The sequence below is a fragment of the Sander vitreus genome, chromosome 17 (assembly GCF_031162955.1).
Source record: "Sander vitreus isolate 19-12246 chromosome 17, sanVit1, whole genome shotgun sequence".
NCBI classification, from domain to species: Eukaryota; Metazoa; Chordata; class Actinopteri; order Perciformes; family Percidae; genus Sander; species Sander vitreus.
This window is the reverse complement of record NC_135871.1, coordinates 2007891-2027233: the sequence shown is the minus strand read 5'-3', so window position 1 is coordinate 2027233 and position 19343 is coordinate 2007891. Positions and strand designations below refer to the sequence as shown.

The window sequence follows — 19343 nt, the reverse complement described above, 5'->3', positions numbered from 1 at the left end:
GAAGTAAAATCAAAAGTAGATCACGCCCTAGGCTGTTTAAAAATTGCATCGCAATTCTTTTTTTTTTTTTTTATCTGAACCGGTTGTAATTTTTACAAATTTATATTGATTTTGAGCGCCTGGGTAGCTCACCTGGTAGAGCGCGCGCCCATATGCTTATGCCCATGCATACTCTCCTCGGCACAGCGGCCTTCGACTCCGACCTGTGGCCCTTTGCTGCATGTCATTCCCCCTCTCTCTCCCCTTTCATGTCTTCAGCTGTCCTATAAAAATAAAGGCCTAAAAACATGTCCAAAAAAACTAAATATATATTGATTTTTAACCGATTCACGATGCATCGCTACATCCCTAGTGAATTACAATCTGTTGTTGCTACACAACATTGTATTAATGGGACAACTGTCAGTCTGTGCTACTGTGTTGTCAGGCAGAATATTCATGAAGTTCGAGGGAGCCAGCGTGGCAGTGTGCAGCAGCACAAACACCCAGGTTACCGCAGTGAAACTAGAAGGCCACATAATGGGAGGAGCATGATGCATTCAAAAATCCATGGACTTTTAACCTCTCCATGCACGATGTTCTGGCACCGTCCTCTAACCCAGTGGTTCTCAACCTTTCAGAGTCACGACCCCTCAATATAATGAAGTTGGTGTTCTTCTTCTCTACCCTGACCCACCTTCAGACCCTTATCTGTGTTCCAGGTACTAAACTCAGACAGAAATGTAAAAAACATTCCCCAGTCTAGAATGTTATTTCATTTTTTTTGTCTGGCGACCCCCAGAAATTTTCTTGCGACCCTCTTGGGGGTCCCAAAGGTTGTGAACCACTGCTCTAAACAACTGACCATGACCATTAGAAGATGCCATGGGCAGTACCGTTGCACACTTTGAGCAGCTCAGTCTTGAACTTACAGAGCTAAGCAGCAGGATGAACTCTTCTGTTGTGTATATGGTCAACAAACCTACGTTTCTGACTCCTATTATTTTGTTTTGTCTGTTAAGTGCAAAATACAACACACCAACTCTGAAGCAGTTGCATCCATTTGGGGAGATGACTAGAGGAGCTATTTATTCATTGTATTTTATTAATTGTACCTTTGCAAAATACTTCCTAATTAGCCCTTGTGTGCTAGCTACTGTATGTTAACTCATCAAAAAAAAAGTGCCTGTTCAAACTTGCACAATGCAGACTAATCTGTAGAATAAGTTATTCACAGTGAGTACCAGCAATAAGGAACTCCTAACAAGTGACTAGTGGCCACTGACGAGGGTTTAAGAGTCAGCAGGCTTCAGGATGTTTCACACTCACACACAAGACATTTGTTTAATGGAGGTAGCCCTTCATGCTGTGGTGGTCCAGATGATCTGAAGATGTGAGTGGACGGACTGTTTCCAAGCTGTAAAGTGGTATTTTAACGTAGTTTATGTTAAACACCCACTGGCAGTGTTGTAGTACTCAAGATCAGTCTTGGTCTCAAGACCGTTCTCGGATAAAGAGGACTCAGGATTTTATTTCAAGACCGGTCAAGACCACAACTGCTGGGATTTCGCTAAGTTGCCTGTGCCTTGTCTGATTTAGGCCTATGTGTTAAAACTTGCAAATGCAACCAATAACTTGACTTATATCTAATTTGAAATTGGTTACCGTAAACCCCCCCCTCTCCCTGCCCTCTTTACACACACTCCCAAGAAAGTGAATGTGGGAGACAGGAGAAGAAGCTCTGGCTGTCTAACACAAATCTCGTCTTGGTCTTGACTCGGTCTCGCCCGGCCTTGGTCTCGGTCTCGATACACTCTGGTCTTGGTGATGACTTGGTCTCGGTTTAGGTGGTCTCGACTACAAACCTGCCCACTGGATCCATTCCAAGCCCACAGAATGTTTTATCTTCAAATCATCAAATCAAATGAAGCAGTAAAGACACGTCCCAACTGCTTTTGTTCTGTAGCGTAGCAAACTGACTGTCCCGCTACCCGAGAGAGAGAAAAAAAAGGAAGTAAGCTTATCACCAAATCCAAACATGGCTGGACTTCTCTGCGATGTGGCTTTCTGTAGAGACTGTGTGAACCTGGCGGGGTCAGCTGTGTCTGTCAGCTGGATAATATCTTCTGAGACGTGAGGAACAGCAGCAGTGCAGAGGGACGAGAGGGGCAGCAGTCATGGTCGAGTTGGTTCTCACGGTGAGAAGATGGTTGTGGTGTGATTGTTGTCAGTTTTCAGCCAGTGACAGTGCCAGAGCTGCCTGCAGGGCTGCTTCTTCATCAATGCTGTAGTCCTGACAAAACACAAAAAGCAACAGCTACTAGTCACTGCAAACCACACAATGCAACCCTAATCGAACTTCCATTATTTAAAGCAGTGATTCCCAACCAGGAGTGCTTCTGCAGTTGCCAGGTAGTACGTGGAAAGATTGGAGAGTAGCTCAACTAATTCCATATTAACATGAAGTCGTCTGTAACACCTGAACACTGCATGTTGCAGTTGCGTAGTGTGTGTGAAAACTAGTTAACAAGCCAGCACAGAAGTTTAGGTAAAATTAATGAATAAATGGTCAAAATAACTAGCTAAAAGTTTAACTATACAGTTTGAATGATTAGCTAAAAGTAAGAGAAACAGTAAACATAGCTACAAGTTGAAATAGTTAGCTAACGGTTGGACTAGTTACCTAAAAGTACTGACAATAACGTTGAAATAGTTATAATGGTTGATAATAGATAAATGGTTGAAACATTCAGCTTCACTCTAAGTAGTAGTAGCCTAGAAGGTTAGTAGTAGTATGATTGCTGACCAAACCAACCTTAATATTGACTGTTTAATTGTATATAAAATTATTGTATGACTTCCTTGAAGTAGAAGTTACACATAATATTTAAAAAGACAAACCATCATGATAGCTATGGACTTACAACAAAGGTGTCATAAGAGAACTTGTGTCTGTGGAGGAGATGCTGGAGGAAGTTGGAGCTCTTATAGCTGGGGTCTCCCCACGGCATGGCTGAACACACCGGACACACCTGGAGATACAACCACACAGCCAAGTTTAGTTACTATGAAGATAAATAGTAGCCTGGTCCTACCAGACTCTGGTCCATTTCCTTTGTCCAGAGAGTCTGGCCTCTCTCCATTGAGAAGTGTTAACGTCCTTGAAGGTGGGTACTCTGTTGAAGTTTAAAACTATTGGATCTGCCCAGAGCCACTCTGGATCTGCCATAACCAATCGCTAACGTTTGGTGGTGACGTATGTTATGCACATGTGCAACAAGAGGGGAGACCATCAAGGCTATTAGCATTAGCAACGCTAGCGTTGGCCTTAGCCAACTCCTTCACCACTAACGGAGCGAGCTGGAAAATCAAACTGTTCCTGAACCCCGTGGGGAGGAGGGCCACAACATCATGGCCACCAACACAACTCAGCAAAGATTGTTCTTGCTCGGGCTTTAACTTCTGGATATTCGGCGGCGTTGCCACAATGGACCAAATGGCTTCGCTCGTATCTTTCTAGCGCACGTCCTCAGCGTCATCGTTCTCAGCCACTCCCTCTGTTCGCTGATTGGACCGGCAAAAATTTTGAAGGCGAAAACCCAAGAATATACCGCAAACCCAGACGGAGTACTGAAGGGAAATGAAAATTAAGTGTAAGTACGTAGGAGGGTGAAGCCAGGCTAGATAAACAGGGCTATGGTTAAAAATGCTAGAACTTGAAGAACCAAAATCTGAACTTGTATGTCATACTTTTTTTACTCATACAACATTTTCTGACACTCGTTTTCTGAATGTGAAGTCACAAATAAGTATTCACAAATATGTAGATTGTGTCGACGCACACACCAGCGCACAAGTATAAACATCAGGCCACTTAGGTAGGCTACGGAGAAAGCTCTGCGTGGAGCCTCCGCAGAACTGGAAAACAAGCTTAACACACAAACAAATCATCCTCCTGGAGACTTTTTTTTGTCAAAAGCGACTAGCGACAAATCTAGCGACTTTTACTGGTGTTATTGGAGACTTTTGTGGTGTTTGGAGACTTGAAAGCACGTATCACTCTGCAGTTACTGTGCTCAACGAGCAGCGGGTGCTGCCGTGAGCCCCTCCCCCGTCCAAAAGCCCTCACAGGCGGTCAGTCTCTCAGTAGCCTCGCGCAGCAGTCCCAGCCTGCAGTCAGAGCAGAGAGGAGACACACACCACTCCACGTCCAGACTGCGCACACGCACACATCGTTACATCATAGCCTAAACTTTATTGAAAACACAACTAATCCACATCCAAATTATTTCAAAACCAAACAAAAATGGAGAGATTTCTAGTGAGGACCAACAAGGCAACCGACGCACCACCAGCTGCAAAAAAGCTTGGAAGGTACGATGAAGCCTACCTGGCTCATGGCCCCCCATTAACATCGCCTACCTGCAAGCTTCTGTGAAAAATGCAGATGATATGCCTACTATTAGGCCTAGTAATAATAACAATAATAATAAAGCATAAATTCATATCAGAGGTCTGGTGCCAATTCCCAATTATAGCAATAGCCTAGTGATGATGCTGATGCTGATGATGATGATAATAATAATAATAATAATAATAATGCATGTAACCTCATATAATGATATAGCAATAGTCTAATTATATACTACTACTATACTACTACTACTAATACTAATAATCGTGTGGGCCTAAAAATAATAGCCTAGCCTAGGGCTATCTATCTATCTATCTATCTATCTATCTATGATGGTGTAGTGGGGGTGGCGCCGGGAAGGGGGGGGGCCAACTGCAATGAACCAGCTTTGGGGGGGCCCAGCTTGCAAAAGGTTGAGAACCCCTGGTTTAAAGGTTACGAGAACAAGAAGAGGAAGTTGCAGACAGAGGACCCAACCCTGGTGTGTGGTGTATGAAGATAGCAGTTTAAATTTTACAGTAAAGTTTTACTCATACTTAGTATTCTCTGACTTAAAAAAAGGTGTAGACTGAAGCCTGAGCTTATTGTGCATGTCGAAGTGTCTTTGGGCGAGACACTGAACCCTGAATGGCTCCCGATGCTGCGCCATCGGAGTGTAAATGTGTGTGTGAATGGTTATCTGATGAGCAGGTAGCACCTTGTATTGCAGCCTTGGCCACAGTGTATGAATGTGTGTGAATGTTGCCTGTACTATACTACTATACTATGTAAATCATTAAGACTAGAAAAGCGCTGTATAAATACAATACATTTACATTCATCTCATGGATCTATAACAACTACCATACAAGTATGCTGCTGATTATTTCACAAAGTCACAGTCTCATTGTTCACTGTCACTAGGGAACTGAACTGCATCCACAGAATAAGAGAGTTAAAGTGGACAGTGAGTGCAGAGGATGGTCAGGGGAGTTATAAATCAACATACTACACAATGGTAAGTTGTAATAGCCCTTTTCAAAGAAACAGTCACAAGAGATTAAAGTCAGGAACTGATGTGTGGACTTAATTTTCTCTCATTTTTTCACTCTTCCTTTTTCTCTCCACTTCGCAGTACATTTTTGTCATGTATGCCTTTTTTAGAGAGCAGACAGTGGACAGCAGTCAGGAAAAGAAGGGAGAGAGAGATGAGCATGACATGCAACAAAGGTCCTTGGCCACACTCAAACTGGTGTTCAGCACCTTTAACCCTAACGCCACCAGGGAAGCCTGCTACACACAGGTCAGCTACATGCTGTTGCTTAAACATCAATAACATTAGATTACAGTGTTGTAGTTTCGAAGAACCTCAAATGGTTCCTGGGTTTCTTAAAATGTTTATGCAGTAAACATTGGCTGGAAGCACTTCTGGTGATCTAGGATCAACCGAGTTATTCTAAACAATGTAATCTAGTATACGACAGAGTAGTCTCTTACCACTTTATTAGGGTCATTGCGGTGGCTGTCCATACAGTGCTTCACCAGCTCCTGCTGGTCCAGGTTTCTGGCCCCGCAGAACGGACACGCAAATGTTGACCGGTTTGGAATATTGCTGCATAGGGGACACGCATTACACATAAAGACATGAATTATGACAAGCTTGTAGTAACTAGTGTACACTGTGTACATGTGCAACATATCAAGTATGTTATATTACTATAATCATTACATTCTACTCCTACACTGGACATTAACATGTGAGCACCTTGTCTTTTTTTGATAATTTTGTGGGGCATTTTTGGCCTTTATTTTGACAGGACAGCTGAAGACATGAAAGGGGAGAGAGAGGGGGGGATGACATTCAGCAAAGGGCCACAGGTTGGAGTCAAACCGGGGCTTGCTGTATCGAGGAGTAAACCTCTACATATGGGCGCCCGCTCTACCAGCTGAGCTATCTGGGCGCCCACACCTTCACTTTTTAACAAAGAATAAGGGTTTGAAAGTGCTGTTATGAGCGGGACTCCTGGGAGCTATAGTTGTTAAGATTTGAGTTATTCTCAAAAATAGAGGCATTTAAGAGAGTGGCGAGAAATGTTAATGAAAATAATTCTAATGTGCACATACATTGTTTTGGCATGTAAACTGCATGTTCAGATTGAGTCAGCTCAGCATGGACGTGGCCAAAGTGTGTGTACCTTGGTATAGGTTGGGAGGTGGGGACCACAGGGACAAACTTAGGACAGTTGGCTATCTGCTCCTGTACTTTAGAACAGGAAGCAATGTGGGACCTCATCTTTACCAGAGCCACCTGAGAACACACACACAGTCTCATTAGTGTTACTTGCTGCCATATTCATAGAAGATCTAACTGATTGACCATCATCACTTGAAATATCTGGCTAGTAGCAGACACCAAAGCATAAATAACAACTGATCAAATGCATTCATCATTCAACCTCACCCTGTCTTTACCTTTGTACAACTCATGTACATTTTAATTGATGCAGTTACTTGGGATTATTTTCAAATAAATACATAAATAACTTTATTTTACTGTAAATGATGCAGAAATAAAATGTAAATTGTATATTCACATAAGTGTATATCAATTGTACTAGGCAGTCACAATATGATGATTTACTTATGTACCAAATAATAAACATACACTCATATTAGAAAGTTGAAAATTGAAAATGTTGCGGAATTCTGTGTCCGCAGATTCCATGTGGCCCTGGTAATGAATGGTCAATATCTACCTTCTTGTTACAGCCCCTGCAGGGTGCTTTGTATGAAGCCAGCTGCTTCTCCACACTGGAGGAGCGCTCCACTTTCTTGGGGTCAAAGGGCACACGACAGAGAGGGCAGAGGGGCGAGGTCACCTGAAGACATGGCTGTAGACACTCCCCACAGAACCTAGAACAGCAGACAGCAGGGGAGAAAAAGTTCTTGCTGAAATGAGGGATGGGCATCCCAGATATGTCCTGCTGGTCCAGGGAGCACTGATGACCAAAACCAAAACTTGCACATATTAAATTGGGAAGCGATGATCAGATTTGAAACCAAATCCTCCAAACTATTCCAATAAAGAAACTATTCTACTGGAATCGTAATTTTTGAAACAATTCCAAGTAGGAATCAGTTCTCGATGCCCAACCCTACTCCTTATCGCCTGGATTATTTCATTATAATAGAATAACTAACTACGGGTCCGATCTGCTTGGAATTTTGCATGTAGACTCTGTGGAACCTCATGACAAAATGTTATCAGCTCAAAATATAGAGGAACAACTTACTTGGGTCAGGGTTAGATGAGGCCATAAGTGGTGCTTTTTTTGCAAAATCATGACAAATGCTACAGTTCCTCTTCGTAACTACTCTTTTCTCAACATGCATCCTGTCCTCGAGCGTGCATGTCTGACTTGCGTCGCCTCCACGGACTGCCGGTGACGACTTGCACTGGGGGAGTGTTCATACCTGCTTGCCATAGCGGGGGTAGGGTTATTGGGGGGGTTACAACCCCCCCAATAATCAAAACTGGCCAGTGCAACCCCCCTCCAAAAAACCTTATATAATTTCCTTTACATAAAAGACATTTGCACCATAAATAGATGCAGAAACATTCACCAGAATGCAGAAAATGAAGTGTTTGATGCTCAAAATTTCAATTTTGCTCAAAAGTGAAGATCTCAAACCCCCCCCAATGTTGAACCCAAAGTTACGCCCTTCTATTATCAATTAATCTATCAATTATTATTTCACATGAATCAATCAGTCAGTCTAATGAATGTCAAAAGTAATGACACAATTTTCATCACAAACTTACCAGAGCCTAAACTGGTCTTTATATTGCTTCTCCAGTCCGACCACAGATAACGAAATCCAGACATTAAATTGAAAAACAAAACAAAAATAACAACTTTCACATTTTGTAAGCTGTGTTTTTTTATTAATTAGTTGTAAAAATCATCATAAATATTCTTGCAGTTGACTAATGAGTTTAGTATTAGTATTTTGGCACTAAACTATGATATAGGGTTATGCAGTGTAGTATTTACCGCTGCCACATACTGCCTCTAGGTGACTGACTTTGGTGATTGGTCCATCTGGTTCGCTGGTCTTGGTCTTTACACGCAACTGGCAAGAAGCCCATGCTAATCTGGCATCCACTGAATTACCTTGCCACATTAGTTTCTTGGTGCAGTTTCATCCACAATCAAAACAATGTCGCCAGGCAAGTTTCTTGGCAATCCTGGCATATTTGGAGATCTAGCAAATACTCTCTCACCCAACATCCCAGAAGAGGTCTGCCATATTCTGCCTCCACCTACAGCGTTCATAGAGGTCAGTAGGTCTGCCATCTGTTGTTGTCCAACAACACTATGTAGTCAGCAACACTCAAGGCACTTGGACAGAACTCTTCTGATTGTTGCACTAGCACTGGGAATCCAGTATTTCAGACGCAGCTTGGACAGCACATGATTGTGCCCTCTGTGACCTACTGTACTTCTTGGATCTCCCAAAGCATGAGCTCTGACACCTGAAGGTCCTTAGCCATAACAGCAGGTTGTTTGGACAACAACAGGACAATTTTAACAATTTTCGCCATCTTATTCATCACTAATTTCACTTCTGACAACGTTTTAGGCGAGATATTAACTGTTCAGATTTCGAATATAGGCAGTTTTGCGAAGATTGGTGCAGAATTGACAATTTGCTTCAAAGTTTTCGGAGTTGAGAAGCTCCATGAAGTGAGGCGACAGCCAGCAGGCGACAGCCAGCAGGCGCCTGCCCCGACCGCTAGCTCGTCGCTGGGCCAGTCCTGCTCAGAGACCCCGCTGTGAGCTGGAGGTCTCTCAGACCGCTCTCGTAAATAAGAGGCTTTTATTTTGCCGTTGACGGTTCGTTTGTTTAAATATCACAACACATGTCCATCAGAAGATTAACGGAACCTGTGGTTAACTGTCTTTTCGGAATTAAACTCCACAAGCGTGTCCTGTGGCTTGCCGGCCGTCACACACACGTCCACAGCGCAGCAAGCAGGGGAGAGAGCGCGATACCCGTTCTCTTCGGGAGACTTGTTTAAATTATGACAAATATGCTATAATATAGATTTTAACGCTATAAAGACCGTTGCCGTGCTTACATCACTCCATTACCCCTCCTACCAGTCCCTATGGCCACTTCGCCAGTGCGAATGCAATTGGAAAAAACGGTTTTGGGGGAGAGTAGTTAGTAGATCTGTTTAGAAGTGGACTGTTCCTAGAACTACGTTCCTGTAACTACTTGGTCGGAAAGCGGCTTATGTCATCGCAGCTGAGCCTACAGAGCTCTTGGAAGATTGGTTTTGCAGGTAGCCAAGATTTCCAATGGAAAATAAATGGAACTCGCCATGGAGAGCATGTTACTTCAGTTGGGAGGTTTGTCTTGAGCCGATTTAACACCAAACGACTTTATAAACAGTGGAATCAAAGTCGCAGACTAATTAACAAAATCAGAATGAAATCATGAGTCTTGGTAGAGTTGGGGCGTGCTCCCGTCATGTCAATCGTTGGTGTAAGGTGGTCATAAAACTTAGTCAATCTTTTTCTCCTCTTCACTTTCCGTTTTAAGTCTTGGTAGTGAAGTTAAATCATGTGAACATTGTCAAAAACCAACGGACGCGCTCCCTCCAGCACCAAACAGGAAACAGCAAACAGCTTGAGTCAGTGTTGTTTATGGTTGCTATGGATATGCATAGGGGTGGAGGATGCCATTATCTATCTTTTACACAGATCATTGTCACACCTGGAGAACACTGGGAGCACTGTGAGAGTCATATTTTTGTATTTCTCCAGTGCTTTCAATACAATTCATCCATCACTGTTGGTTGCTGGGGGAAGCTATTGGGAGCTGGAGCTGACCGTCACCTGTCTGCATGGACCATCAACTTCCTCACTGACAGACCACAGTATGTGAGCACCACAGGGTACAGCAGCGGACTTCAGGTACAACACAAGCAGCTGTCACATGCAGAAGTTCTCTGATGATAGTGCCATTGTCGGGCGGGTAGAGGAGAACAACCAGGAATACCATTAGGTCATCTGGGATTTTGGCAACTGGTGTGAGTCAAACCGCTTTCACATCAACGCCAGCAAGACAAAGGAGATGGTTGTCGACTTTCGCAGGACGCCGCCCCGTACTACATCAGTGAACATCCAGGGTGTCAACATCGAAAGGGTGGAGACACACAAATACCTGAGTGTTCACCTCAACAATAAACTGGATTGGTCCAAAAACACAAACGTTGTCACGATTTGCTGAGGGATAGACTGAGCTTGGACCCAAATGCAGATTAGAAGGAATTTATTGAACAAAAACTTACACAAAAAGTGTCCAGAGGTTGGCAGGCAGGAACACAACAATAATCCAAACAGGCATGAAGACCAGGAAGCAAAACACAGATGACTAGCCACGACGACAGCAAACAACTTGACATGAAGCAACACGGAACAGAAGTAATGCTCCCACAAGACGCAAAGGAAAACACAGAGACTAAACACACAGAGTAAATGAGGAAACAAGCAACAGGTGACACTAGGGCTGGGAAACAGGTGAAACACATTAGGGCTGGGCAGAACAATCAAAAAAGGCGGGAAAACACAAGACAGGAAGTAAAACCAGACAAGACAGAAAACCAGACTATCAAAATAAAAACAGGAAACAGAGCAAAACAGAAAAACCAGACTACCACAATAAGACAAAACACGGAAAAAAATACCAAAACCATGACAGTACTCCCCCTCCCCCAAGGGATGGATCCCAGAAAAAACAAACCCAGGGAGGGCAGAGGGGGACCGGAGGAGGGACGGACGGATGAACAAAAAGTCAAACGGGGCTAGGAAACTGAGGATAGTGGGAACTGGGAACCATGGGCTCTCAGGAACTGGGGACCATGGCCACTCGGGGACTGGGGACAGAGCTGCTTAGGCCAGCAGGGCTGCTGGCAGCAGTGAAGGGGGAACCCCTCTGGTGGCCGAACAGGCCATCAAGGATTCTCAGGGGGCCAGCGGCGAAGGCGAAACCCCTCTGGCGGCCGGACAGGACAACGAAGGTAGAGCCCCTCAGGCGGCCAGGCAGGATGTCGAGGACTCTTAGACGGCCGTCGGCGAAGGCAAAACCCCACCGGCAGCCAAGCAGGAAATCGAGAACCCTCTGGAGATCGAGCAGGATGGCGAAAGCAGAGAACCTCTAGAGACCAAACCCGACGGTGAAGGCAGAACCACTCACGGCAAAACCCTTCTGAAGGCCAGTGGCGAAGACAAATCCCCTCTGAAGGCCGGGGACAAAGGCGAAACCCCTCTGAAGGCCGGCGGCGAAGGCAAATCCCCTCTGAACGGCGACGGCGAAGGCGAAACCCCTCTGAAGGCCGGCAGTGAAGGCAAACCCCACTGAAGACCGGCGGCGAAGGCGAGACCCCTCTGAAGGCCGGCGGGTCTATATATGTCCGACGGGTCAGCTGGGCAGGAGCAAGGCAACGGGTCAGCTGGACTGGAGTCAGGCCCCTGCCCAGCTGGACTGGAGTCAGGCAACGGGTCAGCTGGGCTGGGGCCAGGCAACGGGTCAGCTGGACTGGAGTCAGGCGACGGGTCAGCTGGACTGGAGTCAGGCGGCGGGTCAGCGGGAACAGAGGTTGACTGGGGTGCCGACAGGACACGAGGGGCAGGAGTAGGTCGGAGCGCCGACAGGACACGAGGGGCAGGAGTAGGGTCGGACCGCCGATAGGACACGAGGGGCAGGAGTGGGTCGGACCGCCGATAGGACACGAGGGGCAGGAGTCGGTTGGACCGCCGACAGGACACGAGGGGCAGGAATCGGTCGGACCGCCGACAACACACGGGGGGCAGGAGTCGGTCGGACCCACAACAAACGCAAAGTCTCTGGGGTGCCGGAGACCGGCAAAGTCTCAGGAATGGCCTCAGGGACGCCGGAGACCGGCAAAGTTTCAGGGACGGTCTCAGGGGCGCCAGAGATCGGCAAAGTTTCAGGGGCGGTCTCAGGGGCGCCGGAGACCGGCAAAGTCATTGGGGGAACGGTCATAGCAGGTTCAGGGCGGCTGGATGCCAGCCGGGATTCAGGGGAGCTGCTAGCCAGCCAGGATTCAGAGGAGCTGCTAGCCAGCCGGGATTCTGGGAGGCTGCTAGCCAGCCGGGATTTGGAGAGGCTGCTAACCAGCCGGAATTCTGGGAGGCTGCTAGCCATCCGGGATGCTGGGGGGCTGCTAGCCAGCAGGGGTTCAGGGCGGCTGCTAGCCAGCCGGGGTTCTGTCAGACAAGACAAGACAGAAAACCAGACTGTCAAAATAAAAACAGGAAACAGAGCAAAACAGAAAAACAAGACTACCACAATAAGACAAAACACGGAACAAAATACCAAAACCATGACAGACGTCCTGTCCAAAAAGGGCCAAAGCCATCTCCACCTGCTGAGGAGGCTGAGGTCCTTTGGTGTGTGCAGGATTCTGTTAAACACCTTTTATGACTCTGTGGTTGCATCTGCAAACTCTTATGCAGTAGCCTGCTGGGGAGCTTGGAGCACAGAGAGGGACAGGAAAAGGCTGGTGAAGAGGGCTAGCTCTGTTCTGGTCTGCCCTCTTGACACCATAGAGGTGATGGGGGAGAGGAGGATGTTAGCCAAGCTGGCATCAATCATGGGCAACACCTCCCACCCCCTACATGAGACTGGGAGTTCCCTGAGCAGCTCCTTCAGCAGCAGACTGCTGCACCCTGTGCAAGAAGACAACATTGTAATGTAGCACTGCTAGCTGATGATGATGAGCCATCACTTGACAATATTCTGCACTATGCATATTTATTTATTTATGTATTACTCCGTGTCACCTCCTACTGTGTAATATGTCATTTCTATTCATCCGCACCTAAAGCCCAGTTCAGACCAAAGATTTGCGACGAGACAAAACCATTTTAGAACGTCGCAGAGAAAAGTTGCAGCGGTCTGAACCGGCCCATCTCAGCTCGACTCAAGCCAGCTGATGGTTTCGCTGCAACTCAGCTGGTCGAGTCGCAGAAGCTGGTTTTAGAGCGTAGGAGACGTCAGCTGTTTCAACAGCCAACAGAGAAGTCAGCTGGTAAAGTTTAGCCTGGGAAAACCCTGACGAACTTCTGGCAAATTTGAGATTTGCTCTGCAAGTCCGTCTGGCCCATTCAAGCCCATTTGCAATTTTTCCAAATCGAGACACAAATCACAATCGCTGAGGCGGGCTTTACACGATGACAATAGCGCAGCGGCGGCGAGCAGCTTTTTGTTTACATTCAACATGACAGCCACTGAGGCGCAGCAACCCGTTGATTCCGCTGTCGCTGCTACGTCACCCGGATCGTTGGTCTGATTGGTTGAAGGTCTTTCCAATTGCACCCAGAGGCATTTGAGCAGCGTCCGTTGGTGACGCCGCTTTGGAAATGGGCTGTGAATGAACCTTCCCCAGACCCACTCTCAGTTACAACTGAGAGTGGGTCTGGTGTCAACCAGGGTAGGTAAAGTCAGCTATAAACTATAGAAATAAAATGATCCATAATTCATTTTATTTTGATGTTACAAGCAGCTGCTCGAAATGGAGTTGTTGTCGAAGAGTTGTAGACGGAGCCTCAACGACCGCCCGAAAGCACGGTAACATTATATGGTCAAGCGAGATAGAGAGACTGAAGAGAGAGAAAGCCCTGCTTAGAAGAAAGCAGTGATTCTGAGAAATAAAACGTTTTTTCGCCGATTCATCACTAGAAATGTAATGCATCTTACTTACGTTATCCACATTCATATTTAGATGAAACAAATGATATATCCAGCTACAAAAAAAGCCTAAAAGTTGGAAGTTAGAACGGAACGCTGCAGACCGACTCATTGCAAGAAGTTGCAAGTTTCAACTCCTCTTGTCGCCCATCTTTGGTTTGAACTGGGCTTAATGTAGCACTGCTAGCTGATTCTGCAACATGAGCCCTCACTCGACAATATTCTACACTATGCATATTTATTTATTACTCCATGTCACCTCCTACTGTGCAATATGTAATTTCTATGCATCTGTATATCTGTGTACTGTAGAATTATGTAGTTCTGACACCTTAGGCTGCTCAGTCTACCTGAAGGCCTTATTTCCCTGGCTAAGCCCAGTTCATACCAAAGATTTGTGACGAGACAAGTTGAAACTTGCAACTACTTGGAACTACTTGCAACGTGCAGGTCTGCAACGTTCTAAAACCTGCCAGTTCACACCAACGTAATGCACTAGCAACGACTCTTTGTACTTCCGTTCTAACTTCAGACTTTTCAGGCTTTTTTTGTAGCTGGATATATCATTTGTTGTGTCTAAATATGAATGTGGCTTACATTAGTGATAGTGAGATGCTTGCTACAGTTGCATTTCTAGTGATCAATCGGCAAAAACGTTTAATTTATGTTATTCGCGGCTTTGTTCTACACCGCTCCCTCTCTTAAGTCACTCTCTAGCTCGCTCGACCACATTATCATGCTCAAGGGCTCGATGTAACACAGAAATAAAATGGATCCTGGATAATTGTATTTCCATAATTTGTAGCTGACTTCACAAACAGGTGACGTCCCTTACGTTCTAACACAAAACCAGCCTCTGGCTTGAGTCGAGCTGAGACGGGTCAGTTCAGACCGCTGCAACCTTTCCCTGAGACGTTCTAAAACAGTTTCGTCTCGTCGCAAATCTTTGGTCTGAACTGGGCTTTAGAGAGCATATGGCAGAGTACTTTGTTTAAAAGGCCCTTACTGTTAAACTGGTTAAGTCCCAACATACTGTATGTATTGGCCTAAGCATTAGTGTTAGTGTTTCCTGAAGTTTCATCCATCCCCATCAACAGCAGAGGAGTAAATATAGCTGCAGTTTCCTTTAACTAGAAATAGAACTGAGGCTACCTGAGGTCTGGTCTGCTCTTTGTTCTTTTTTTCAGCTCCAGACTGAGAAAGATAAAAAAAAACTCCTCTCTAATGTCATTGGATACAAAGTAAGAAGCTGATAGTGTCAGTATCCCATCAGTAGTCTCCGATTACCGGACCTATTTTCATTGCGCTGTTTCTGTGATGAAGTATGGTCAGGCTACACTGCCTATCTATTCTAGGACAGGGGAAAGAAAATGCTTTGGCTTGTTTGTGTTTCTTTAAACCAAGCTAAGCCTGATAGCAGAGATAGTGAGAGGGGAGGGACATCTGGCGCGTGAGAGACACAACGGATGTCAGGTTTTATTCCAGCAGTGATGTCCTCTTAAAAACATGCCTCTGCCTCTTAAAAACACATTTATATAAGTGTGCTTTCACAGGGTTTGTGGCCTGAATTCACTTTTATCTGTTAAGTCACACGCACAATACTGAGATCGGGCCAATACTCACTCACTCACTCATCAGGTATCAGTGAAAATGGTGCCCATCTATTCATTTCAATTCTTCATTATTATTAGTTATTTTAATTTTAAATAACAAGTCAGTACATTTATATCCATCGAATTTATTTGTTACATTAAGTTTTACAAAGTTAGGAAAACAATGTTTAAGTCAAGCCTGATATTGCCTTACACATAAAAGAATGATCTCAGTCACTTCCACACAGTGAGGCATTAAACACTGGTTTCAGATCAGTAATTGGTATTGGCAAATACCCAAAGCCCTGGGGACTGAAGAAGTCGGAACCTATTTCATTATAATAATAATACACTTTATTTATATAGCACCATTTGTACAATTAGTCTCAAACTAAGTGAGGACAAAACTAACAAAAACACGTAGTCAATAAGCAAAAAACAACAGGCAGCAAATATCAAGAACAGGTTTGCCAAGAACAATAGAATATGTGAAAGATCCAAATAAAACAAGGAAAAGCATAGTAACAATGCTACAAATGTAAACACTAGGACAATAAAATGACCGAAGAGCGACAGTTAAAGGCAGTGCTGAATAAATATGTTTTCAATTGTCATTTCAAAATAATCACGGAGCTTGCATCTCACAGCCTTCGGCAGGGAGTTCCATAGTTTTGGTGCATATAGTTAAAAAATATATATATTTTATATTTTTTTTATAAATAGCTCCTTTTGCTCAATGTTGTATAACATTTTAACTGTTTTTATCATTGTTTATCTAACATTTTTATTTTGTCTAATAAGGCAACTTGTAACATTGTTTTGAAAAGTGCTATATAAATTTAGAGTTAATTATTATTATTATTATTGTTATTATTATTAATATCATTAGAGTGTAAAGATGTGTCAGTGCTGTCTGACTCTTAACCCCCCCCCACACACACTTTGCACTAACCTTTCTACTTACCTTACTATACATCTGCACATGTAGCCTATTCTTTGCACATTCTGCACTCAACCCATTCAGCCTCTTGTTTCTTTTCTTATGCAACAGTTTTTTTTGTATGTATGTATTTGTTTTCTGTATTTATTGTTTATATCATATTCATGTTTAATATGTTTGTTTATGTTTTGCACCATTAACCGAGGCAACTTCCACGTTAAGCGTCAGGCTAGTTATTGTGGCAATACACCTTTTTATGATTCTGATGAACAAACCATGAAACTGGGACACTAACGTTCAGTGGCGATTTTAGACCCTTTTTAGGGGGGGCTTTCATCTCAGCCCCCTAAAAATTGTAATAAAAAAACAAATTGTTTAGTTTTTTTTAATCAATGTTAGTGCTTCAAGTCAGAGTTTGCGTCTGTTAGTGGCAGAGGACAAACAATGACAGGTTCAAAGAAAAAGGTTTAACATCCTGTGTCGCTGTTGCCGATGCTATGCACCTGTAACCCAGTCAAGGAAAGTTTTATTTTTTATTTATTTATTGTTTACACCTCATTATTATGTCATTTGATTCTGGTTGTCCATGAAGGGACTTTAGTAGTTTTTTTCATATGTTCAATATTTTGCATTTATCCTCCGTTATAATAGTAAATACATATATTAATTGTTATCCAGTGAAATTATTGATTTAGCAGGGGGAGTGAACACCTTTGCAAAGCACTGTATCTGTGTCACATTCTCATAAGGGGCTGAGCCCCCCTACAGGTCTGATCCTAGAATCGCCCCTGCTGACGTTGTAAAGTGATTAATGAGCATTGTCCCTGTTACATAAATAAATACATTAAAACGCTACTGATTCTAAACTAACGTTGCCTCAAATCTAGTTAGCCGTTTCTCGTGAACTGTTTTCATAAGCCCATAGTATTAGTGATGGATTGCGCATTAGTCAGAGGTGTATGACTGACAGATGTAGGCTATCATTGCCTGGTGAGGCTGCTGACAGATCATTTAAATACTGAGTGCTTCGGAAACAATTAGTATTAAGCCAAATGAACTCAGCTATAAACCGAAAACACATTCAGATGTCTGCTTCTATAAAAAAAAAGAAGAAAAAAAAGAAAAGAAGCGGTATTACATGTCGTTGAACTGTAAGTCCACACACAATAACATGCATCCAAACAAGAAGTAGCTACTTTACGTGTGAGAACAGCTGGCGATGCTGACGGGTTTATGGTAGACCTCCAGGCAGATGGGACAAGAGAACTGACTCTCGATGCCCTCCGCCGGGGCTGCCAGCGAGCCGGAGCCGCTGCTGGGCTGCTGCTGCTGCTGCTGCTGGCGGAGCTGGGTGCTCGCCGAGACAAAGCTCCGAAACATCGCCATCATGGAGCACGAGAGGATCTACAATTGTCGACAACAAGAGAGGAAGATGTCCTAACTACTGTAAGCTAGTGCATTAGCCGTACAAACATAGTGGCTTTCCAATTTACTCATCATAAAAATATCTTCAATAAACCAAAGCGTTACTTTTTCCTGTCTGGAAGAGACATGCTGGAGAAGTAAACATTGGGAGCAGAACCCGTTCACAAGTGTCTGCGCTGTGCTGAGTGCGATGATGACCTGAATAAAAAAAACCAAGCTATAAACTCATGGCGGGCATATCTATGCGTGGAGTGGATGTAATGCTGGATCCACTCGGTTGTCAGATTAGCGCTTTTGGAACAACGAGAGTGAACATCACGAGAGGCCACAACAGAAGCCTTCGGCGCGCTTTGCGTTGTGGAGGTTGGAGTCCTACAGCTCTGTCTGTAGAACTGTAGTCTCGCATTGACATACCTATTTTTTTTTAGAGAGCTTTATTAAAGTTTTACAAAAAACAAGTTATAACTAGACAAACAGTAGGCTACATATCATTAAAAAAAACAATAATAAACTTATTTTTTAAGGCTTTTCCGCCAGGACAGATAGGTGACAGAGAAAACATGCAGGAAATCGTCACAGGTTGGATTCGAACCCAAGACCTCTGCGTCGAGGCCGAAGTATATGTGCGCATGCGCTACCTACTAAGCCAACCCAGCCACTTAACGACCTGTGCTAATGAACAAACCGGTGCTAATGTGCAAAATGAGCTAATAAAGTGCATCCAGTGCATAGAGTCCTTCATAAGGATCTTGTGGCTGCAGATCACAAGATCAATATGTTCCAAGGAAGGAGCTGTTTGTGGTCTAAAGGTCTTCTTCTCCTGAGTTCAGTGAGCACCTGTTTGCACACTCCGTCACTGTTTACAACAGTCTGTTGTGAAATCATACAGCATCTCGTCTTCCATCATTTCAAACAAACAATACATATGATTATTTGTATCAATTCCTTGTGCTTATCTGATAATACATCATCTATGATACAGTATACATAACAGACTTATATGAAAGATCCAAATGTACACCATACAGACCTATTTCCACAGCGCTGCGGAGTAGAGGCCAGTTCTGAGGCATACAGCAGCAAATTGCATCCCCAAGGAAATACACATGGGAAAAAATGTAGGTCTATTTCTAAAGTAAGTTTAACAGATAAAATCACAACATACAAGATGATATTGAAAACACAGTGGCTACACAAGTACAATTACATATACATAAAGTGCAGACAGGTC

The 19343-nt window shown here is 44.1% G+C and overlaps 1 protein-coding gene across 4 annotated transcripts; it reads right to left on the bottom strand.

Annotated features, from left to right (window-relative positions):
- Positions 1–1978: 1978 nt before the first annotated feature.
- On the bottom strand, positions 1979–18454 carry rnf166 (ring finger protein 166). 4 transcript variants are annotated; one of them, XM_078273437.1, is made up of 7 exons: positions 18218–18454; positions 17889–18091; positions 7129–7285; positions 6568–6680; positions 5870–5984; positions 2904–3011; positions 1979–2272 (listed from the first exon to the last, which is right to left on the bottom strand). In XM_078273437.1, the coding sequence occupies exons 2-7, from the start codon at positions 18074–18076 to the stop codon at positions 2207–2209; spliced, it is 747 nt and encodes a 248-aa protein (XP_078129563.1). In that variant the 5' UTR covers positions 18077–18091; positions 18218–18454; the 3' UTR covers positions 1979–2206. The 4 variants fall into 4 exon arrangements, with proteins under 4 accessions (XP_078129563.1, XP_078129566.1, XP_078129567.1 ...); XM_078273440.1 differs by lacking the exons at positions 17889–18091; positions 18218–18454 and adding an exon at positions 10734–10861; XM_078273441.1 differs by lacking the exons at positions 17889–18091; positions 18218–18454 and adding an exon at positions 8196–8320.
- Positions 18455–19343: the final 889 nt, after the last annotated feature.